This window comes from Daktulosphaira vitifoliae, unplaced genomic scaffold, assembly GCF_025091365.1.
Source record: "Daktulosphaira vitifoliae isolate Bord-2020 unplaced genomic scaffold, ASM2509136v1 Scaffold_3, whole genome shotgun sequence".
Taxonomy (NCBI): domain Eukaryota; kingdom Metazoa; phylum Arthropoda; class Insecta; order Hemiptera; family Phylloxeridae; genus Daktulosphaira; species Daktulosphaira vitifoliae.
This window is the reverse complement of record NW_026099574.1, coordinates 5,441,312-5,465,601: the sequence shown is the minus strand read 5'-3', so window position 1 is coordinate 5,465,601 and position 24,290 is coordinate 5,441,312. Positions and strand designations below refer to the sequence as shown.

Genomic DNA, 24,290 nt, shown 5'->3' with positions numbered 1-24,290 from the left:
TTTTTAGAGCTCGTTGGCATAGTATGGAAATGGCTGGAATAGTATGTTGCACAGGTGCTGCTATTATAACAAAAGCTAGGGAAATAATTGAAAGAGTTGGCCGACCTTTAGAATTGGATACAGATGGTATTTGGTGTGTACTTCCATCAACATTTCCTGAAAATTATACAATTGAATCTACTCATACCAAAAAATCAAAATTTACTGTGTCCTTTCCAAATGCAGTTTTAAATTCAATGGTTAAAGTATGTATTTTATGTGATAATTATGAAATTATTAGTATGTAATAGTAAAACCTATAAAAAATATTTCTAGGAACATTTTACCAATCACGTTTATCATGATCTCGTAGATTCTGATAAATTAATCTATAAACAAAGAAGTGAAAATTCAATTTTTTTTGAAGTTGATGGTCCTTATTTAGCTATGGTACTTCCTGCATCTAAAGAAGAAGGAAAAAAACTGAAAAAACGTTATGCTGTATTTAATTTTGACAAATCATTAGCCGAACTTAAAGGGTAATAATTATTGAAAATAGTGTAGTTTAAACAAAAAATAAATTCATTACAACTTAATTTAAAAAAAACCAAGCACAGGGGGGTCGTGGCACAGTGGTGACGTGGCATAGTTGGATCAAGTATAATGATATCTGACAGTGATTAAAATCACTATCAAAAAAAACGCTTCGATGCAAATCTTTAGACAGTGTTTAATTTAAAAAAATTGGTGGATTATTCCAAAAGCTTCATAAACTGCTAGTTCCTTATTAATATCCTGATTAAGACAAAGTATGTCGAATAAAAAAGAGATTATTAGAAAATAGTATTTCCCATAAAAAAATTATATTGATCAATACACTTTTNAATTTTATAATTAATTAGTTTTAATTATTGATTCTCAAAGTGTTGTTAAAAGTAAAAGTCTTTTAAATTTATATTACTTATTGTACCAAAAATTGTAGATACATTCTGCATTTCCAAAACACTTAAGAGGAAGGATGTTAAATTTAAGTTGCTTTAAAAATTCAATTATTCTAATATGGTTTGTTTTTAGTTTATTTGGAAAAAATGATTAAAATATATTTGAAAACTTTGAAAAAGAGTTAATTATATAAAGCAAGCTATAGTAGATGAGTAAGGGAATTTCTCAAAATAAAAAATTCATTACTTTACACTTTTTAATATTATTTTATTAAAAATAAGCTATTTTATAATGATATTGCAAAAAACTGCTATGTCAATGTTCGAAAATTTTTTATTAATGAACCTGAAAAACTATTATTCCAGAAATTTTTTTTTTTGGTAATTTAAAAGAAATCAAATAATTTTTTTTTTTAAATTAATGAAGTTGTAGTTAAAAAAATTACCCATTTTTTTATATACTGAATGAGTCATAAGGATATGACAAATACAATAACTTTTGTCGAAATTTTTTTTTTTTTTTTAATTATTTTTTTTTTGAGACTATTCAAAGCATATTTTAGAAAGGTAATGGTTTTACTATGATGTGTTTTTTTTTTTTTGTGTGTGTTTGTTACTACTTTTTCTCAGCTCTCACCAAACTGATTTCTTTCAGCGATATGTCAAAAGATCACAAATCGTATCTAGTCGAAGACATTACCCTCAAATAATGAAAAAATTTCCCTCGTTTCCTGTAAATGGGGGAAACCTCTAAAAAAATTACAAATTTAAAAATCGAAAATTTTTTTAACTTAAAACTATCATAACTTTTTTAAAAATGACACTTTGATAAATATCTTAAATTAAAGCTAATGTTATGTGCTTTATTCTGGAAAAAAAAAATTTCGAACTTTATTTTGTCTTCACGGTGAAAATGACTACCAAATACTACTTTTGTGTGAAAATTCTCGATTTTATATTTTACATTTTTTACTTTAAAGTGAAATAACTTATTGAAAGGTGTATGGATCAACACATTTTATTATTTATTATTAATAAAAAAAAAAAATCTTAGTTTTTATTTTTTTTTCAACTTTGAAATGGCCATTTTTTATTTAGCTCTTTTTCTTTTTTTTACAAAATATGTTAAGTTGTCGATAACAGTTTTAGTATAGGTACTTGTACCAGTTTGAGCTGCACCCATCCATGCTACATACACACTCTATATATTAATAACTCTGTAACTCAATAAATACTTTTCCTAAAATTATTATCAACCCACCAAAGAAAATGGCTATTTCAAAATTTTGAAAAAAAAAATTATTAATAATAAATAATAAATAATAAAAAATATGCTTTCATTATATTAAGTACTTTACACAAAAAATTAATTTTCTGTTACCATCCCTTATACCCTGAACTCTATTAACTTTGAAATTGAAAATATTTTTAATTATTTGATTTTCAACGAGTTACAATTATATAAGGTTTAGAGGCGATCAGAAAAAAGTGTACTTATTTTTAAAAAGAAAATTTGAAGATATAAGGAATGATAACAGAAAATTAATTTTTCATGTAAAGTACCTCAACAATAAACCATTATTGTTCAAAAAAATAAAAATTAATATTAGCTCCAATATTTTCAAAGATATTTTGGTAGGCATAGGGAAGGAAACAATCTGTATTTAATTCTATTGACCTATAAATTTTTGTTAGTCATTTACATCCACCCTTATAACACAGTTGTATTTGCCACTAAATGTATTTAGTAGAAAATTCTAAATTTACATCCACTCTCATAAAAGACAGTGAGAAGAACAATAGAAATCTATTTCCGTACTTACTGAACACCTATAGATTATAACCACTACTGAAATATTTAAAAAAATTTATAAATATTATTGAATTTGTAGATTTTGTATAAAATATGTATTTATTATTTTAATTAGATTCATTTTTTATCTTTATTTTAATTTTTAGTTTTGAAGTAAAGAGAAGAGGAGAACTTCAAATAATTAAAATTTTTCAGTCATCTGTATTTGAAGCTTTTCTCAAGGGTGATACATTAGAAAAATGTTATGAAAGTGTTGCTACTGTTGCTGATTATTGGTTAGATGTTCTCTATTCAAAAGTAAATTGAAAAAAAAAATAATTTGATATTTAACAAAATGTAAAAATTAATACAACTAATTATTTTTTGTTTGTTAATTATAGGGGAAAAATATGCCTGATTCTGAATTGTTTGAATTAATTTCTGAAAATCGTTCTATGAGTCGAAAACTCGAAGAATATGGATCACAAAAATCTACATCTATATCTACAGCTAAACGTTTAGCAGAATTTTTGGGGGATCAAATGGTTAAAGACAAAGGATTAGCTTGTCGTTTTATAATTTCAAAAAAACCTGAAGGTACACCAGTAACTCAGAGAGCTATACCATTGGCTATTTTTCAATCAGAATTAAGTGTGAAAAGGCATTATTTAAGAAGGTGGCTTAATGATAATACTATTGATGATATTGATATTCGAGATGTCCTTGATTGGGATTATTATATTGAACGTTTGAGTGGTACCATTCAAAAAATTATTACTATACCAGCTACATTACAAGGAGTATTAAAATATATGATATACTAAGTAGTTTTATTTTTAATAACTATTACTTAATTAATTTCAGATAGCTAATCCTGTACCAAGAGTTAAGCATCCTGATTGGCTGCATAAAAAAATGTTGATGAAAGCAGATCCTATGAAACAAAGAAAAATTACCACTATGTTTAAAGCAGCACCGATTGTTCAAGAACAAGATTTAGAACAGGTTAGAGATATGGAAGATTTTGGCGAAGATGCCAACAGTGAGTATGTTGAAATCAAGCCTAGACCTATGGTTACTAAAAAACGTAAACGAGATCAATCCCCAGTTCAAGCTAGGAATTGGAGAGAAGCATTAGGGCCTCCTCCATCAGCAACTAATGTTAAAGTAAGTTTTTTTACAAAATAGTCTGAAAGGAATAAAGTGGTAATTAGAATTTTATTTTAAACCATAAATTGAATATATTAATTTTTCAAAAACTAAATTTTGTTTAATAATTTTGATTATTATAGTATTGTTTTTAGGTATTACATTAAAATAAACATTTTTGAAATTATTAAAAAAAAGTAATTTTTTTATTAAATTTATTAATCCTTTTTTTTTTATTGATCTATTTAACATCGGTTGTTTGTCCATTAGTTACAGTAAATATTTACAATAAAGATTTATACAATATAATGTGGGTACATTTTTAAATAGATAATTTAAAATAATTTAAGCCATTAGTATATTAAAATATATTTTTTATTGTGAGAAATTATTTTAAATTTATACCCTTATTATTGCTATTATTTTTATTAATATAATTATTATGGTTACTTTTGTAATTTTTAACTTGCATGCGTGATATTTATAAATTTCTAAATGTAAAAGATATTTACCTATTCAATAAATAAATAATTAGCATTAATAATTTTGCAGGAGTGGATAGTGTATCAAAAGAAAAAATGGAATTGGCAACTTACGATGAGAGCAAAATTAAATGGTCAAAATGATAGTAAACGTGTTAAAGATGATAATTTTCAAATGCCAAAAGGACGGGCTGGCACATTGGGAGGATTTCTAAAACGTGCACAACACAGTTTATTAAGTCAACCATGGCAAATAATTCAAGTTTGCCAATCTAATGAAGTAGGAGTGTTAAAAATTTGGGCAATGGTTGGAGAAGAACTGCATAATATACGTATGAATATACCTAGAGTATTTTATGTAAATCAAAGATATTCTGAGTCAAATGAAGCAAATGAACCAGTATCATGGGTTAAAGTAAATATGATTTTACCAAGAGCTCGACCTGTAATGAATTTATATAAATATACAATATCAGAAAAAGATTTCATTGAAGATAAAGAGTATGTACAAATTTTATAAGATAAAGTATAATTTATATTAATTATATCTGCACCTCGGATGTTAAGGACATTATGTCATAAAATTGTATTTTTTTCTAAAAAGCAAATTGGGTTTTTTATTCTTATTTAAGTAGATATGATTCTATGATTTCTCAATATTTTTACTATTGTGATCATCTTTATTAAATATTCCATTTTTGGTGACCCTAAATAATGAGTTTAGAACCCTCTGGTTAAAAATTTCAGCCCTATATCTCTACATAAAAAGGAAAACAAAGATAAGAGGGTTAACTCTTTTACATAAAAAGTTACATAGTGTCCTTTACCTCCAGGGTATATATATATTATAAACATCTAATTATATTATAATATTTACTTTTCTAGTAATTTCATGTGTGAAATGTCAAAACCTGATATTGAAGGAATTTATGAAACCAAAATTAATCCAGAGCTTAGAGCTTTAATAAATTTGGGCTGTGTTTGTTCCGTTACATTGGAAGCAGCCAAGAAATTAGTAGCTTTACCAGATGTTGGGAGCTTTTCTTTAGAACAAATGAAACAGGCATCTCATAAGTATTTAACAAATGTAAGATACACTTAAATATTATGCTTATTAGAGTTATATTTAATTATTTATATTTAATTTTAGTATTCAATGAAAGAATTATATTTTTATTGCAATAAAGCTCCAACTGGGACAAGAGCTATGTATGCATTGTTTTTAACATCTAATAAGAAAGCATTTGTTTGGGTAACAGATACAGTCAGAACCAATAAAATGGCTAATCTCAATACTTTGTATAATAAGGAGCGAAATACTAAGTATTATTTTACTTATGTCTTAATTTAAGTACATTGATTATTGTCATATTCATGTAATATTAATATGTAGACTTTCACGTGGTCACGAAGAATCTAATTTGCCTCCTGCAGATATAACATTTGAAGTTAGAATAGAAACAGAAGAAAGGCAAGTTTACAGACAAATTCAAAGAGTACTTCAAGGTTACAGAGATGAAAAAAGGGGTCCTACTATTCTTATTATGCAATCAAAAATTGGTATAATATAATTTGTTTATTAAAATTAAACAATTCTTTATTGTATTTTTATTGAAAACATTTTCTAACTTTAGATTACTTACATTTATCATCTAATATTCCTATAATGAATGAATTTCCCATCGTAACATTACATGTACAAGATACATCAAACTCCATTTATACTCAATTAGAATGGCAACGATTTGGATGTAATTTAATAGTCAACCATTTCTTGAACAGCCCAGAAAATATGAAAATCATGCTGGAACAATGTAGATATTTACAAATACCCCTTGGTAATCTACCTGCTGATGTTACATTATTCGCATCGGATATTTTTTTTGCTAGACATTTGATGAAACATAATTTTGTACTTTGGATATCTGAAACTGACAAACCAGACTTGGGAGGACGTGAATCAGATGATAATAGGTAACTAAATTTTTCTTTCAAATTCTTTTGCATGTATATATTGTATACATTGTATATATTATAGGTGGACCGTATATATTTTTTTAACTTTTCACAGTAGATTAACAAAAATTTGCTTTAAATAATAAAAATAAATTACTTTCTTCATATTTTCTTATTAAAACCCAATCTTTCTGTTTGCACATTAAATATACATTCATATACTTTAAAAAAATATATAAATATATTGGGTGGAGCAGATCTAACTGAAACTCAATTACCTTTTGATATTATTAACAATTTGCTATAATTTTTTTCAATAATACATACATTATTAGACTACAATCTATATTATATCTATCTAATTTAAAAAGAAATGAAAAAAACACAGCACAGGGGAGATGCGGCACAGTGGTGATGTGGCATAGTTGGATCAAGTATAGTGATATTTGACACTATCAAAAAAACGCTTCGATGCAAATTTTTTGATAGTGTTTAATTTTAAAAAATTGGCGAATTATTCCAAAAGCTACATGATTTGCTATTTCCTTATTAATGTCCCGATTAAGATAAAGTATGCCAAATGAAAAAGGGATATAAATATTATTTCTCATAAAAAAATTGTATTGATCCATACACTTTTCAATATGTTATAGCATTATAAAGTTAAAAATGTAAAAAATAAAATCAAGAATTTTCACACAAAAATAGCATTTGGTAGCCATTTTCATCGTGAAGACAAAATAAAGTACGACATTTTTTGTTTTCATAATAAAGTACATTACATTAGTTTTAATTTAAGATATATATAAAAGTTTCAGACTTCCGGAACACTTTCAAAAGTTAATTTTTTGTGAAAAAGTTGTCATTTTAAATTCCTCTCTGTGGGCAGGTAAAGGGTCAAATTTATAAAAAAATATATACCAAATGATAGGTAAAGACATCAAGCATCTATAAAAAAAAAAAAAATGATATTGATTTGTTTATTTTTAAAAAAGTTATGGTAGTTTTAAATAAAAAAATTTAACTTGTGTGCAAAAATTACTTTTTTATATACCCTTTTGTGAGTAGGTTAAGTGTTAGTTTAAAAAAAAAAGATATTAAAAGAAAAAAAAATATCTAAGGTTTCAAATAAAAAAAAAATTATGTTGATTTGTTAATTTAATTAAGTTATTGAAGTTTTAAAAAAAAAAAAAGACAAAATTTACCGATTTTAAAAATTGTAATGTTTTTAGAGGTTTCCCCCATTAACGGGGAACGAGGGAAATTTTTTAAATTTTTGAGGGTAATGTCTTCGACTAGATACGATTTGTGATCTTTTGACATATTGTTGAAAGAAATCAGTTCGATGAGCACTGAGAAAAAGTGGTAATAGACAAAAAAAAAAAAAAACACATCTTAGTAAAACCAATACCTTCTCAGCTTCGCATCTAAGCTAAAAACAAACAATTTTTTTTTTTCATTAGAGATAAATAAAAATATATATACTTTAAACAGTCTAAAAAGGCAATAATAATTTTTTTTTTTAAAAAAATAATTATTAAAAAAAAAAATTCATTAAAATATTAATTGGATCAAAAGTTATAAGTTTGTCAGTTAGACCTAAGACACTCTGTAAATATATAAAAATAAGGATAATTTTTTTTACAATTTATAGTTAATATGACTATCTAATTTCATGTCTCATTTAAGAACTATCCTAATATATACATTTATCTATAAATTGAATTTAATAATCATACAATTTTATTTATCGCATAGAATGTTAATGGATTTAGAGGAAAGTTCAAGTATGCTTGTGAATAATGAAGGTTGTTACACATCATACTGTATTGAGCTTGAAATTGATGCATTGCCTGTTACTACATTATTACAATCTCACCATATTCATGATTTTGAAGGTAAATATAATGGAAAAATACATACATTTGATTATAAAATCCTTATTATTTATTTTAAATAACTATTAGATTAGTTTTTAGAAAATATTAAATTTATAGTAGCTGTAAAAATAAATTTAAATATTTTTTTCAGGATGATAATAAAATTTTATCTATTTATTTAAGTATAATTTTTATTATTAACTATGTAAAATTTTTAGGTACAAGTACAGGTGTTGCATTTGATCAAGTACCTCAAGCGTCACTTGAAGAAATTATGGATGGAGGTGCATTTGTAAACCCCACTTATGATGAAATGGCATTATGTTCAGCTGCTTTTCGTGTACTACGTTCAATGGTTAATGTTTGGTTTAGAGATGTTGTGTTACATCAAAATCGTTATGCTGATTTTCAAATGGTACATTTTTACAGGTAATTTTAAAATTTAAACACTATTAATTGCTATATGAGTGTTTATTAAAACCAAATTTATTACTTTTTTAGATGGTTAAGATCATCAAATGCACTTTTATATGATCCAGCTCTACGAAAAACTCTATATAGTTTAATGAGAAAGCTTTTTATGCAAGTTTGTACAACATATAATAATATTAAATATTATAAAATCATATATATGATAATAATTAAGTATTACCTTAATTTTATTTTAGCTTATTGCAGAATTCAAGAGACTTGGTTCTACAATAGTTTTTGCCAATTTCAATAAGATAGTTATATGTACTAAAAAAAAATCTCTAGAAGATGCAATTTTTTATGTTCGTTATGTTGTACAAAATATTACTAATAAAGAGTTATTTCATAGCTTACAAATATCATTAGGACCTTGCTGGGAGTACTTAATGTGGTTGGATTTGGTAAATATTAATTTTTTTTATTTTTATATACTGTGAAATATATGTGCAAAAAAAATCGATCTTCGAAATGTTGATGAGATACCTTATAAATGTAGTATATACATTAAAATAAACATTTTATGAAAATTTGAGGTTAAAAAAATGTTTACAGGTCGCTCAATGCGTTTTAATAAAATTGACCAAAAATACTCAAAAAAACATAAAATGTCATTATTTATTCAATTTTTGTTCAAATTTCTTACTTAGTACATCTAAATTGTTCGTTTTTTAATGCCGAATAATAATAATTAGAATTGTAAGTCCAAAATTGATTGCAAAAAGTCCATAAAAAGCTCAAAAATATTAATGATTATTCGATAAGTAAAGATTCAATTCAAAGAGCTCGTAATTTTAATAGAAAAATAATAAATAATGAAATAATAAAATATTTCAAACCAAACACCTATATTATAATTATAATGAATAATCATTAATATTTTTATCACACTAAGTTAAAGCAGATGCCAAAATATACGTGGCTTTTCGGCTAGATACATTTATTCTGTCTAGAATGAGATTGTAAAAAATCAACATTGATGACAAAAAAATAAAAAATAATTTTTATTTTTATAATTATAAATATATATGTATGTAGCTAATGCCAAATTTTAAAATAAAAAAATGTAAAAAGGAAACAGTAAAATTTGACAATATTTTCATTTATTTTTATGTACATCGTATATTCTAGCTAACGTTCTAATCTAAAAAAAAGGTAGTAGTTTTAAACATTAGTGGAAAATATTTTTTCCTCTTAAATACACACAAATATTAATCAAATTAAAAAAAAAATTTTTTTGGTTTACTTAAGTGTTCGTAGAACTTAACCATATTTTTAAGCTTTTTATGGACTTTATGCAATCAATTTTGGACTTACAATTCTAATTATTATTATTCAGCATTAAAAAACGAACAATTTAGATGTACTAAGTAAGAAATTTGAACAAAAATTGAATAAATAATGACATTTTATGTTTTTTTGAGTATTTTTGGTCAATTTTATTGAAACGCGTTGAGCGACCTGTAAACATTTTTTTAACGTCAAATTTTCATAAAATGTTTATTTTAATGTATATAATACATTTATGAGGTATCTCATAAACATTTCGAAGATCGATTTTTTTTGTGCATATATTATATATATATTGTGGCATTCATTAAGTAAATTGAAATCTTAATTTATTCATTTAAAATGTTTATTCAGTGGAATTATTCTGGAGTTAAAGCAAAATTTTCAGATCAATTAAAAGAAGCTATGGGAGATATTATCGATATGGCTAATGAGGATGTTGAACAGCTTTTGAAGGACCATGATACAATTAGATTAGATGATGATGTATGTTTTTAGTTTACTTAAAATAAAATAAAATAATTTTAATTTCTTCATTATTTTAGGTGGGTATTGAAATGAATTGGAATGTTGCTGAATTTCTTCCTAATGTTTGTCATTCTCGTAAACATTTTGAAGAAACTATTGCTTTATATATGAGTGCTATTTATAAGTATATGAAATCAATTGATTCTGTTACAATAAAACGTATTTCAGAATCATTGTCTCAAGTTACTCAAAGCAATATGTTAGGTGTTGCTTCTTGTGAAAATATTGCTGAATATGCAAAAACAATAATTTCAGAGGAGTTAACTACCAGATTATTTACGTAAGAATAAATTTTATTACATTACTAATTACTGTTGTTACTAATATATATTACTATATTTTTAAAAAAAATAGTATAACACAAAAAATTCATAAGAAATACCCAGTATTGGATATTGAGCATCAAAATACATTGTCTCCATTTTTGCAAAATAAAGGAAAACATTTAAACCCAGCACTTCAGTTTGTTAAAACTGTTTGTAAAGTACTTTAATTTTTCATTATTTACATTATTATCAGGGTGTTAATGTACTACATTTTTTTGAAATTTATTTATAGTTATGTTATTGAGTTCTTAATATTTTATTTGAATTATAATTTTCAAGTTAATAGAATTATATTTCTTAACACAATTTGTTTTATCAAGTATATATGTAAATAATAAAAAAATATTGTCATATTATAGGTACTTTCGTTGGATTATGGGATTGAAGATGATGTAATGAGACTACGAAGAAATCTTTTGCGACTAATAGGTATTGGAGATTTTAGTGATCAAGCTGAATGGAATGATCCATGTCTGTCATGGATATTACCTGAAATTATTTGTAAAGGATGCAATCATTGTAGAGATATAGATCTATGCAAAGATTCTCATCGTACTGTTATTGATGGAAAGTAAGAATTACAATTGAAAAAAATTTAAATCTGTAATTATTATTGATTTAATAAATTAAATTCAGAAAAACATGGCTTTGTCCAAACTGCAATAGTCACTATGATAATTCCCTTATTGAACATTATTTGATTGATGCTCTTAGTAGAAAAGCTATGGCCCATACTTTACAAGATTTACAATGTAAAACATGTGCACAGGTACCTTAGATTATTTATTCATAAAAAAAAATAATATTATTTACTTCTCTTTTTAGATTAAAATGGAAAATTTAAATGCATACTGTTCTTGTGCTGGAAGTTACACTACAGTAATTACTAAAATTGATATTGTGTCATACCTAAAAACATTTAAAGCAATAGCAGATTATTATGATATGTCAGTTCTAAATCAAATTTTGCAACAGTACTTGAACTAAAACTATTCTGCTTATAGTTTTAGATAATTATTATAAAAATTAAATAAATTTATTGAGATTAATTATACAAAGTGGAAATACATTATCCACCAATTTTTGAGTATTCAGTTGTATACATTTCTGGAACAGATAATATTTGAGCTAATGCTGAGTTATGTGAAACTGAAACTGGTATTTCAAAAGTATTTTCATAATTAATTAATGAATTAATTGGTTTCTTATAGGCATCAGTCATCTCAGTTTTATGAGCACTTCAAAATAAACAGTTTGTTATTGCTTAAATTTTCAAATTTTTAAAAATGAACTGTATTTAATTACTTATGTGGTATTTTTTTCATTGTGTTAGGAAGTATACGGAGAGTGGTTTGATGATTAATTATTGGCTTATTGTTATATAATTCATTTACCAATAAAGTTCGTTTTGTATTTTTCTTGTTAAAATTATTTTTGATAACCTATTCAAAGAATTCATTAATAATAAAATAATTATTTTGTATATATACATAAAACTATTGATAGTTTTTAATATTAAATACATATCTTACAAAGTTTTTATCAATGTAGGCTAATTTATGTGTACTAGTATATGGTACTAATAATGGAATTGAAATAGATTTGTTTGTTTTTGGACTTTTCATTGTACAAATTTCCTTTAGATTGGTTAGTTTTGATTGAACCTGTTTATTTTTATGATACATTAAAAACTTATAGCTATTATTTTCTCAAGTACTTACACAACTATATGGTATAGGTAATTTTATTATTCCTACCATTTTCTCTGGATGTATAAATTTATTATTATATTCTGTTGGTGGGATATATATTGGTTTGAGAGGTTCAGACCATAACTAAATTTATAAAAACAAAAAAATCAGCTCCATAGTAGTTCAATGTTTTCAATAAAAATTTTTTTTACTTTTTCACATTGAGGCATCATATACTCTTGTTTATTCAGTGTAACCTTCATTGGTTTTTGTATAGGATCCATAGTATCAGATTTATATGTAAAATTAACTTTTGTAGATGTATCATAATTCCAGTGCTTCAATTTAGGAGAATTTGGTAACAGCTCTTTTTCAAAAGCCAAAGGCGACACCTAATAATTTGACAATATTAAACAATACTTAGTAATCTCTTACTTATTAATAGTAGTCTAACATTAGATTCAAATGCAATTATTGGCATGTATCTATGTGCTATTCTGTATGAGGTCTTGTAGCCATCTGATATTTCCATTAAAATTAGAAAATAATACTTAAAGTTAAATTTTTTTATTTTTTATTTTAGTATTATACAATTTGTTATAAAATAGAACAATAAGTATATATATATATAAATATATATAAGCTAAAGTTTAATTGATTATGACAGATATAAGAGAAGACATTTATCTTATGATATAATTTTATTTAAGAAAAAGATTTACTGTAAGACTTTTGAATTAAATATGGAAATTTAATTAAATTATTTAAATTATTATGACTTATTATTAATTATTGTAATATCAATTAAAATGTAATTTTAGAAAAACCAATTAATTGATCAAACATTTTTCAAATAGTTTCCTAGGAAACTTAGAATTTATTTTGTTAAAACAATAAAAAATTACCTTATATTTATAATTTCAGTTTTCCATTTGTACATCACATCTTTTTTATTCACTCATACTAACAAAAGAAGTTTGAGAACTTTATTTTCCAAAAAAAAATGGAAACTTATATATTAATTTTTATGTTCAAGTCTCTTACGTTTTACAAAACAAATAAAACAATTATTTCATTCAGAACTTTAACCCTTAAACAGTCGCGTGGGGGTTAGATGTATTATATTGCATAAAAGGTTTTTATAGATATAAATTTAGAAGATGGTTTTTATAGTAATATTGAATCGATTTTCATAAATAAATACCTTCAAAAAAGAAATGTATGACTTAAAATATTCATCAAAATTGAAATGGGTCATATTTACCCCCACGTGACTTGTTACGTTATAATTTTTTTGGGACTTGTATTTTTTCCAAAATATCGTTTATCGTAAATGCCACCGACTGTAGAATTGAGTTTTGAAAATAAATAATTAAGAATTTCCATTACTCGATGATACGGAACAAATAAGAACAAAACATATAATAAATGCATCGCGTCGCAATGTGGACACATTGATTATCGGTTGTCGATGTGCTACAACGAACGAATAATAATTGTATATATTCGTATCCAGTGCTCGAATTGGGGGGGTGCGCAGGGGGACGTAGCTCCTCTACTTTCTTTTAAATTTTTTTGCGCACCCCAACTACTTTTTTTTATTGTGACGGGAGGACGGTGGAAAATACCACCTCTTTTTTTTTTTTTTTAATATTAGTATGATAATGAAATATGATTTATTAGTAAATACTAAATAAAGTAATGAGTAAAAAAAAAAAAAAAAGGTCTTCAAAATGCTAAGGACGCTGTTTTCAAATTGTTAAGTTGAGCTCCCCTACTTATTTTTGGCCAATTCGAGCACTGTTCGTATCATAATAATTAAATGTATTGTAATATTAATAATAAAAAAATTCAATTCAGAAAAATGATTATATAAATGTAAATACACATAAAAATTATAAATATAAGCCGTGTTTGAGCTCAAGGGTTAAATAAGAAATAGTTGGTTTCAAAATTAAAACTGAATGTCATTCTTCATCTAAATATTAATGAGAGAATTCTAAAAAACGAAACTTCCTCTTCCATTATGGTAAGTGGTTAATGAATTGAAGGTAAATATGAGTAACTTTAATATAAATAAAAGTTAAAATATAGCTAATAGTGTTCGTTAACATTTTCAATTTACCAGTTACCAGTTAAAATTACTAAGATTTTTTAATTCCTCTAGCATACCTCATCTAAATTTATATTTTTTATAAAACCATAATATAGTTATTACTATTGACTATGCTAACAAAAAAAGCCAGCACAGCGGAGACATGGCATAGTAGGGTCCAGTACAGTGGTGTGCGGTCAGGGCAAGCTAGGTAAGCGGCGCATGCCCCGCCAAAAAGGAAGAAATAAAAAGATTAACATTTATAATGTTAAATGACAATTTGACTTATACATTAAAATTACAACTATTCATTAATTCTTATTTGAGTATTCAATTTAAAAAAATTTATTAGGTTTCTTTGAAAAAAAATTAAATGAATTTTTTTCGTATAGGCAATTTCTTTACAGAAGCGCTCGTATTTTGGATTGCCTGGCCCGTATCGTTATTTAAAGGAATGACCGGTTGTGGTAGAAGAGGATATATATGTTTTTATGTGGCGGTTGAAAGCGCTTATCGATAATTTTAAAAACGGAATTCCAATATTTTTACTTACAATACATATCGTATTATTTTCGTTATTAATATACTTTATTATTGTTATTATTTTATTATTAAGAACTTCTGCATAAAGAAAAAAATAATCCGGAATTTTATGATAAAGTTATAAATGAATTTTTGAAACAAGAAAGACTAATGGATTTTATCTATAGATAACTTTTAGATTGTAATTTTTTATTAATAAAACACCTTTTTTTTGTTTTAACTAGAAATTTTATTTTAGCGCTTACCCAGCATAAAATATCACCGTACGCCACTGGTCCAGTATATGTGATATCTGACAGTGATTAAAATCACTATCATTAAAAACGCTTCGATGCAAATCTGTAGCCAGTTTTTAATTTTAAAAAATTGTTGGATTATTCCAAAAGCTACATGATTTGCTATTTCCTTATTTATATTCTAATTATAAGTGTAATATATGAACATATATATATATATATATACTTATAAAATATAAATAAATAGAGGGAAATGGTCCAATTCAAAAAAATTATAGTGATCCTCCATACATTTTGTTACGAAAATCGTATTTTTATTATTAACTTTGATGTCTGTTTTCACCATGAAGACAAAATAAAGTCCGAAATTTCTTTTTTCCATAATAAAGTATATTACATGAGCTTTAATTTAAGATATATATTAAAGTGTCAGTATTTCCATTAAACCCATTCAAAAGTTAAGTTGAAAGAGTTGCCATTATCAACCCTTCCTGTGGACTGGTAAAGGGTAAAATGTTCACAAAAATATATCAAATGATAGATAAAGACATCATGTACCAAAAAAAGGAAATTATATTGAGATTTGGTCATTTTTGATATAGTTATAAGTAAAGACAAATCCAGAGGTCAAATTTTTTTTTTCAAATTAAAGTTTATTACATAAGCTTTAATTTAAGATATATATAAAAGTGTCAGTATTTCCGGAACACTTTCAAAAATTAAAATGAAAATGTCCTAGTTTCAATATGCATGTTTAAAGTTTTGACCCCCTTGTATAAAGGGATATGATCAGACTTAAAAAAAAATGTCGGATGAAAAGGGTATATAAAAATTATTTATAAAAGAATAATATTGATCCATTTTCCAAAAGTTATAGCAATATAAATTTAAAAATATAAAATGGAAAATTTTTCCACAAAAATTGTACGTTTTTCTTTCTTTTAGAGGTCAAATTTTTTTTTTTTACAAATTAAAGTATATTACTATTAGAATTAGTTTTAATTTAAGGTATATATAAAGGTGTCTTTCTGGAACATTTTCAAAAGTTAAGTTTAAAAAGTTGCCATTTTGAAACCATTCTTGTGGACTGGTAAAGGGTTAAATGTTCACAAAAATATATCAAATGATAGGTAAATACCTAAGGTATCTATAAAAAAAAAATTATATTGATTCGGTCATTTTTAAAAAAGCTATGGCAGTTTTAACTAAAAATCAAGATCGGTCTAGCAAGAGCTAAAATTAAGCGTTCACAAACACAAAAAAAAAAATTCGTCATAGCAAAATTTATACCTTCTTAGCTTCGCATCGGAACTAAAAAATAGTTAACTAATATTATATACATATAATGAAGTTTTTTTATTGTTTATTTTATAAAAATATAACTTTTTATGAACATTTTTGTTTTTTATATACATTAATCACTTTACTTCTAAGTTTGCCTTGTAACAACCGTATTTGTTTTCCTGGTCTTTTTCTTTTTTTGACAATTGGATTTTCAAAAACAGGTTTACGACTCATAACTGAACCAGGATTAGAAACTAATTCTTCCTCTGATTCACTGCAAAACATATTATTTTAAATTTGAAAATAGTTTTAATACTTTAACTATTTTTTTATTACCTTGAACTATCAAAAGTTTTGTCAATATTATCATTATCTAGAAAACTAATGCTTTTAGGTAATTCAAAATCAGGCATCCATTCTATTTTAGCCATTTTTAAATAGCTCACCAAAGGATAATATTGTTCATAGAAACATAAGAGAGTCTTAGAAAGAGCTTTGGATAAAATCCATATTCTGCTAATCATGGCAAGGGCAATTTCCATTTCTAACCAGCATTGTCCATTATTAAGACATTTAATTGTTAATTCAGCTGCTCCTTTATTGACTAGCTCTAATTTTTCTGTTATTTTATACGCCGCTAATATTCTTGAGCCTACCCACAAGCCTGTTTGTTTTGTAGGTACGTTGCAATCTTCTAAACTTATATATAAAGTTGAAAGAACTTCAGGAATATTAAGCTTATGCAGTTTTTTCACTGTTGCTGTAATCTTTTAAATAAATTGAAAAATTATTTAGGAAATTATAGTTTCAGTTATAAAAAAAAGAAACAACTTTTTAATTTTTGTTTAAAGATTTTGATAAAAATTTATTAAGATGAATTGCTTTAGAACCAATTTTTTTTTAACTCTACATAAAAATTTTTTCTCTTGTGTTTTCTTAAGCTACTCAAAGAGAAGATAAACATTAATAAACTTAAATAAAACTATAACAAAACTGTAATCTTTAAATTTTGGATGACAACTTAAATTAAATTTTCAATTTAATAACTGATACTTTGGTGTTAATCTAAATTATCTAATTACCTGATTAAGTCGCCTGAACAATTTTTCTCCTCTGAATTTCCTTTTTACTTTACAAGTTAATTTGGACATAAGACTTCCTTCATCATATAATTTATGTAAATCAGAAGCAGCTTGTTCTGGCAATAAAACATTCTGAATCATTTCTTTGATTTGTCTAATATTAACTGAAAAAAATTAATCAGATTGAATCGTAAATAATTTTGTTTATAATAAAAATTATTTAATTAATAATAAAAAGTTTTAACGCAAGCATAATAAACAGGTTTAATTTTTTAAATGTGTGACTAATGAAATATTTAAGTCTGTAATGTGATTGAATACATCAGTTAAAGTAAAAAAATTCTTAAGGAATCTATCACATATTTATTATTTACAAGTCTTGTTATTTTATAGGTAAATTTACCTCTTCCCTAATGAAAATTTAGATTTTTTTTTAAGTGAATTTTCATAGTTCTAATAAATATTACACAATTGCAAAATGTTCAAATGTGATCTTGGAATGGCAACTACTGATAAAAATGTATTAGTTTACTTAAATTAACTTAAAGTTAAGTTAGTAGGATCGTAAAAACAAAATTTCAATGTATTATTAAAAAAAAAAAAATTTTTTTAATACTTATTAATTACTGTTAATAAGAAAGGGCTTAGCACTCAAAAAAACATTGTTGAACAAAAAATATACAGGTGTTTTTTTTTAATGCTAGCCAATCAATTTTTCTTAAAATAATAAGTTTTTTAAACATTTTATTTTTGTTAGTTTTAGTTGTTATAGAGATGGGCAAGAACTGCAAGATACTCGGACCTGTAGTTCAATTGTGCTTATAAAATATTCTAGAACACAAATATGGATGTTACAAGGTAAACTTAAAATAATGTATAATGTATAACTATTATTATTAATATTATAGTAACAATAGTAATGGGAAATAAACCTAAATTTTTTTAAATCCATAAAATCTAGATTTTGAATTTTAGATTTTTTTGAAGTTTTAACTTTAAACTTATAAACTGCATTTAACTCTTTAACACAGAGTAATTGATTTATCGTTGACCACTAGATTTCTTCTATAATAATAATTTAGAGAAATTTTTCTTTAAATTATTTAAGTAGTATAAATTTCTTGATTTTTTAATGGTTTAATATTTTTTTGGCCTATTTCTGATTAATTATTATATTTATACCCGCACAGAAAAAATGAATGGTTAATACAGTGACAACTCTAATAAAAGCAGAAATAAAAACCGAATATTCAGTTATTTCAACTGTCTTAATTGCAGTTGTGACTATATAACCATTAATAAAAAAATACATCCAAAAACCTGATTTATAACACAAAATCTGAAATCCGGATTTTAAATCAGATTTTCTGGATTTTGGAAAATTCTGATTTTCCCCATGATTAAGCAGCACAGAATAGGCTAAATTTAGTTTATTCTGGAATAACTATACACCATATTCTTAAGATTTTGCATTATGAAATAAGATATGTATACCTTTGGTAACATTACGATGGCAAATTGGTATAGGATGTGGAAGACTTACTATGTTCCAGCAGTTCATCGCTAAAAAAATATTTTAATTAATTCTAAAGGAATCGGTTTAATTTTTAATGTTGAATGATTCAACATTAAAATTGTTTATTTGTCTTAAGACTTCATTTAAATATAAAGCGTAACCGAAACGCTCGATTACAAATGTTAGATTATAGCCACGATAAGACTGGTTACTCAATGGGCCAACGTTTTCTTCAATGTAGCCACAGAATAAATGATGTAGCTCAAAATACGGTTTGTCACTTCTAAAACAGCTGTTAAAGCATTGCGAGTTTTATAGCTCAAGTAGTCAATTTCAACCAATCAACGCATAGTGTAAAATATGATAAAATTAAAATTTTTGGCGGAAATCAATCATTTGAATATTTCGAAAAGTGTGTATCAACTGCTTTATATAAATAATTTATGTAATTAATAAAAATGTATCTTGTTAGATTTTAAATAAACGTATTCATGATATGACATAAAATAACTATTTCTTATTTATATTCACCTATAATTAATATTAATAAAATTCATGTTTTTTTAATGTGTGACATTATTATTTTTGGTTAGTGGTGTATTTTTGATCAAGAGTTTCATGATAAATGTTTTAAAGAAAAATATTATGCATTCTTGATAAAATATTAATTTATAATTTTTCATTATGGTATCAATTAAATGTAGTGTGCTTTTAGCTGTTACACTTTTATTTTAAATACAAGTAGGTGATATTTTAAATAATTATACTGTCACATGACGAAGAATATAACAATTTGAGTGGAATTATCATTGTAGGAAGTGTTTTGAATAGTAATGAAAGTGATGAATGTGTAAATGTGCAAACTAATTCTAATACATTTTTCTCATATTCCGAGTATGGAACATATAAGTAAGTAAACTTTGTAGGTAATATACTAATAAAATTTCATTCTTTAAGTATGACAAATTATAAAACAATATGTATTACTTTTAGTCTATTATGAGCTTGCTGCATTGAAATAATGATGGTCATTTTATTTTGACTGATGCAAAATTAAAACATGAACATTTATCGGATGATGCTCAAAACATACTTATGAAACTTTTAATAAATTATTTATTTCAAGACAAAGCTCAGTAATATACACTATGTTATTTTAAATATTTATTATAAATTAAAAATGTATGGGTGTAAATTAAAATAGTGTATGTGCATAAAAATGTTCCTAGATAAAAAATCTTAGACCATTAGTTTTATTCTAATTTAATATTTCTATTTATTAAACTTATGTTATATTAAATATTTGTTTTAGGGAAACTGATTTTTATTTTTGGAAAATTTCTTCAATTATTGAAATATTTTCAAATGAACAAGAGGTAGGATATAGGCTTAAAAATATTATATTAATTTATATTTTTTTCAAAAAATTATCATATTATTTAATTAATAATAATAATGCAAATAAATAAACTTTTTAAATACATATCAATAAATTTAATAAATGAAGCACTTTTTCAAACTAGAAAATTTTTTTTAAAAATAGTTATGGTGTCTCACTGTGACCAGACTTTAGGCACAATGAAACAAACCATATAACATAACTTATAATTTATCGTTTCCTGTAGTATTTGATTTGTACTGAGTTTTGAAAGGATCGACCCAAAACTGAGCAATATCCCTTGAAAGGAATTAGGTGCCCTTAAAGTGATAACATACTTCTTAGTGCATTTTAAACTAAAATTTTCACCGTAAACTCGGTGACTATACAATCATTAGCCACCGAGTAATAAACTATCCAAAATTCAGGGTTAGGGTAAATTATCTTAGGGTAACTTGCCTGAGTACCACTAGTCAGTGATACCGAACCGACACGGCTAATGAGTGAACTTCTTTTTATTAATTTACTATATGTTTAGTAAAGGTATTATTTATTCATTTTTAAACTCGACTTTTTATTGATATTAAAGTAATTTGTACTTAATAAATTAGTTTGCGGACATCACACTTCTATCTTGAAATATAGTATTATTTTATATTATAAATATTCAAAATACTACTAAGTAGCCTAATAAAGTTTATCATAAAATATACGAATACAACTACAGTAGAACTCCAATTATCCGAATTAATGGGGACCGGGACCCATTCACTGACTAATCAAAATAAACAATGATAGGTGACTGCAATGCGCCGGAACTGGAGTGGGANGAATAAATTAAAATAATTACTATGTTGTAACAAAAATTACCGTAATTAACCATTCTAAAACATGGATATATTATTAAACAAAATATCTTATATACAATAAATAATAATACAAAATAATAAAGTATCTTGTTATATTCACATCCATACGATTTCATACGCATACGTATCATTTAAATTGATTGAATAATTTATTTAAAAAGTAACAATTTTTTTTTAAATAACAACTTTAATATATTGACTAAAGTTGTTTTAATTGTTTAATTTCTAAAATTATTAAAATAGCTAACCAAAAGAATACAATATTTTTTGAATACTTTATACCTTATTTATTAAAAATATCCAAAATTTAAAAAACTAGGTTTGCTAATTTATGATATTTGGAGCTAAGTATATACATTAATAATTATACCACATTGTTATTGTCTATATATATAAATAAGAGCATATTACATTCCAATAATATTAATTATTAAAAATAAAAAATAACAGTGAATATTATAATTATAATAACATTTATTGTTGAATTTATTATTAAATTAAAATAATTTGATATTAAATAAATAGTTAATTTTTGGCTTCGATGCGAAGCTTAATAGGTATTAATTTTACTATGATGTGTTTTTTTTGTGTCTTTTACCACTTTTTCTTAGCTCTCACAGGACTGATTTTTTTCAACGATATATCAAAAGATCACAAATAGTATCTAGTCCAAGACATTACCCTCAAAAAATGAAAAAATTTCCCTCGTTTCCCATATATATGGGGAAAATCCCCCAAAAAAATTAGAAATTTAAAAATTACTAATTTTTTCAATTTTTAGGTTCGTTTTGAAATTGAGAAGGTATTAATTTCACTATAAAGTGTTTTTCTGATAAATTTACAGTAAATAGTAATTATACAATTTCCTGACTAAATATTAACAATACTAACATTTTATTCTCATAAAATTTTCTATTCAATAATGTAAATTTCAAACTAGAAGTTGAGCTTAAAGTTATGGTAACAAATTCAACTTTTTTTTATTATAAACTTTCAAAAAATCAACTTTAAAATACCCAAAAAATATGTTAAATATGATATTTTACACTGATTATTTTTAAAATATTAAAAATTAAAATCTGTTATCATTTAAAAACAATTATTAAAAAAATTATTTTTTTATCGTAATAAATCATTTCAAAAGAAATATTAATAATTTCTATGTAATTTTTTATGTTTAAATAAATGATATAATTGAAATATTCAGAACTATTTTCCTTATAGTTATATCCTATAGTTTTTAACTAATTAGTAATCATATCAAAAATTATTGGTGATGGAAAACGTATAATTGCTGAGCTGAAATTAGCACGAAAAATTGAATAATAAAAGTATCTTTTTTACTCTGATGAAATTGTTTGCAGACTATTTATTCATAATTAACAACAAATTATTATCTAAAAAGTTCTGTGTCATGCACTTCAATTTTTATACACGTTTGCCATAAAAGTAATAACTACTTTATAATTTTTTATAAATTTTTCAAAAAAATTCCAATACTAAATTATTAAATATCAATTTTATACTTCGTTGAATTGCTTTAATAGATATTTATTCATAAATTATACTTATAAATCAACTACAAATTAGGAATAATCATAGGAATAGGAGTTAATTTTGCTTTTAGAATAATCAACCAATTTCTTAAAATTAAAAACTATCTACAGATTTGCATAGAAGTGTTTTTTATGATAGTGGTTTTAATCACTGTCAGATATCATCTATACTGGACCCAACCATACCACATATTATACATTATACTACTATTGTAGCAGTAATTTATTTTTATGTTGAAGTTTTGTATATATGTTTGACAATTTAAAAAATATATATATATTATTTAAAAGAAATAATTTGTTCACAAATAATTACTTTTATAATAAAACTGGATATTAAATTATTTAGATAAAATATTATAATGGGAATTTGGGTAGTGTGTTCTTCGCCTCCGTGGCTTTATGAGTCTCATATAGTTTTAGATTTTTTTTTGTGTAGACATTGAATTAATCACTCAGCCGTCATCATATTGCATTAAATAACACCCTCCATCTCTTTTTTGGTCTTCCTTTACCTCTTCATCCTTCAACATTAATTTCCATAACTGTTCTTATAGCGTCCGTTTCTTCTCTCCTTATAACATAACCAAACCATCTAAGTCTATTTTCTCTCATCTTATCCATTATTGACGCTATACTTATACCTCTCTTATATGTTCGTTCCTTATTCTATCTTCTCTCGTCACTCCACTCATCCATCTAAGCATTCTCATCTCTGCTCTATTTTCTTGTCTAACGCCCAACACTGAATCATAGCTGGTTTCACTACAGTCTTATAAAACTTTACCTTTCAGCCTCATTGAAATTGAATTTCTTATCGCATAACACACCAGCTACTTCTCTCCACTTCATCCACCTGCACTTAATCCTGTGTCCTACATCCTCATCAATACCACCGTTTTTTTGAATAATTGATCCTAAATACTTAGAACTTTCCAACTCTCCTATCACATCCTCGCTTATTGTCATCTAGTCCTACTACTTTATTCGTTTTTATTGATGCTACAGCCTCCCATACCTCTTTCTCGCTAATTAAATCTACCAGTACCTCGTTCTACAAGATATCCTCAAATGTCTCTCTTAGATAATCCTTATTCAGTAATTTTTCATATTATTTTTTTTCATATCATCATCACTTTTTATACACCTTACATTGTAATCATCTTAAGACCATTTTCTCTTACTTTTGTCAGTCTATAGACTTGCAAAAGTAATAACTAATATTAAAAGCAGTTATAGTCGTTAGTAT

At 24.8% G+C, this 24,290-nt stretch overlaps 2 protein-coding genes and 1 long non-coding RNA gene across 9 annotated transcripts in view; 2 read left to right on the top strand and 1 right to left on the bottom strand.

Annotated features, from left to right (window-relative positions):
• The window catches only part of LOC126902885 (DNA polymerase epsilon catalytic subunit 1), a 30,896-nt gene extending 18,690 nt beyond the window's left edge, over window positions 1-12,206 (top strand). Inside the window, exons 11-30 of the mRNA XM_050680561.1 lie at window positions 8-245; window positions 316-518; window positions 2,880-3,030; window positions 3,114-3,512; window positions 3,577-3,879; window positions 4,414-4,844; window positions 5,229-5,430; window positions 5,494-5,666; window positions 5,737-5,903; window positions 5,978-6,317; window positions 8,058-8,197; window positions 8,398-8,608; window positions 8,681-8,765; window positions 8,848-9,051; window positions 10,292-10,423; window positions 10,483-10,745; window positions 10,820-10,949; window positions 11,151-11,362; window positions 11,428-11,560; window positions 11,617-12,206. Coding sequence (XP_050536518.1) covers window positions 8-245; window positions 316-518; window positions 2,880-3,030; window positions 3,114-3,512; window positions 3,577-3,879; window positions 4,414-4,844; window positions 5,229-5,430; window positions 5,494-5,666; window positions 5,737-5,903; window positions 5,978-6,317; window positions 8,058-8,197; window positions 8,398-8,608; window positions 8,681-8,765; window positions 8,848-9,051; window positions 10,292-10,423; window positions 10,483-10,745; window positions 10,820-10,949; window positions 11,151-11,362; window positions 11,428-11,560; window positions 11,617-11,778 — 4,279 coding nt within the window. The 3' untranslated portion in view covers window positions 11,779-12,206. The remainder of the gene's footprint in view (window positions 1-7; window positions 246-315; window positions 519-2,879; window positions 3,031-3,113; window positions 3,513-3,576; window positions 3,880-4,413; window positions 4,845-5,228; window positions 5,431-5,493; window positions 5,667-5,736; window positions 5,904-5,977; window positions 6,318-8,057; window positions 8,198-8,397; window positions 8,609-8,680; window positions 8,766-8,847; window positions 9,052-10,291; window positions 10,424-10,482; window positions 10,746-10,819; window positions 10,950-11,150; window positions 11,363-11,427; window positions 11,561-11,616) is intronic.
• On the bottom strand, window positions 11,214-19,489 carry LOC126902887 (nucleolus and neural progenitor protein-like). 7 transcript variants are annotated; one of them, XM_050680567.1, is made up of 6 exons: window positions 12,937-13,167; window positions 12,695-12,874; window positions 12,513-12,626; window positions 12,324-12,455; window positions 12,097-12,233; window positions 11,214-12,029 (listed from the first exon to the last, which is right to left on the bottom strand). In XM_050680567.1, exons 1-6 carry the CDS (start codon window positions 13,012-13,014, stop codon window positions 11,861-11,863), a joined length of 810 nt encoding a protein of 269 aa, XP_050536524.1. In that variant the 5' UTR covers window positions 13,015-13,167; the 3' UTR covers window positions 11,214-11,860. The 7 variants fall into 7 exon arrangements, with proteins under 7 accessions (XP_050536524.1, XP_050536522.1, XP_050536521.1 ...); XM_050680565.1 differs by lacking the exons at window positions 11,214-12,029; window positions 12,097-12,233; window positions 12,937-13,167 and adding exons at window positions 16,784-16,914; window positions 16,977-17,407; window positions 17,723-17,886; window positions 19,217-19,489 and having other exon boundaries at window positions 12,424-12,874; XM_050680564.1 differs by lacking the exons at window positions 11,214-12,029; window positions 12,097-12,233; window positions 12,324-12,455; ... (1 more) ...; window positions 12,695-12,874; window positions 12,937-13,167 and adding exons at window positions 13,426-13,466; window positions 16,784-16,914; window positions 16,977-17,407; window positions 17,723-17,886; window positions 19,217-19,489.
• A 429-nt stretch (window positions 19,490-19,918) lies between these two features.
• Window positions 19,919-20,619, top strand: LOC126901690 (uncharacterized). Its single transcript, XR_007703092.1, has 3 exons — window positions 19,919-20,147; window positions 20,232-20,374; window positions 20,551-20,619. It is a non-coding gene; the product is annotated as an uncharacterized LOC126901690 (long non-coding RNA).
• Window positions 20,620-24,290: the final 3,671 nt, after the last annotated feature.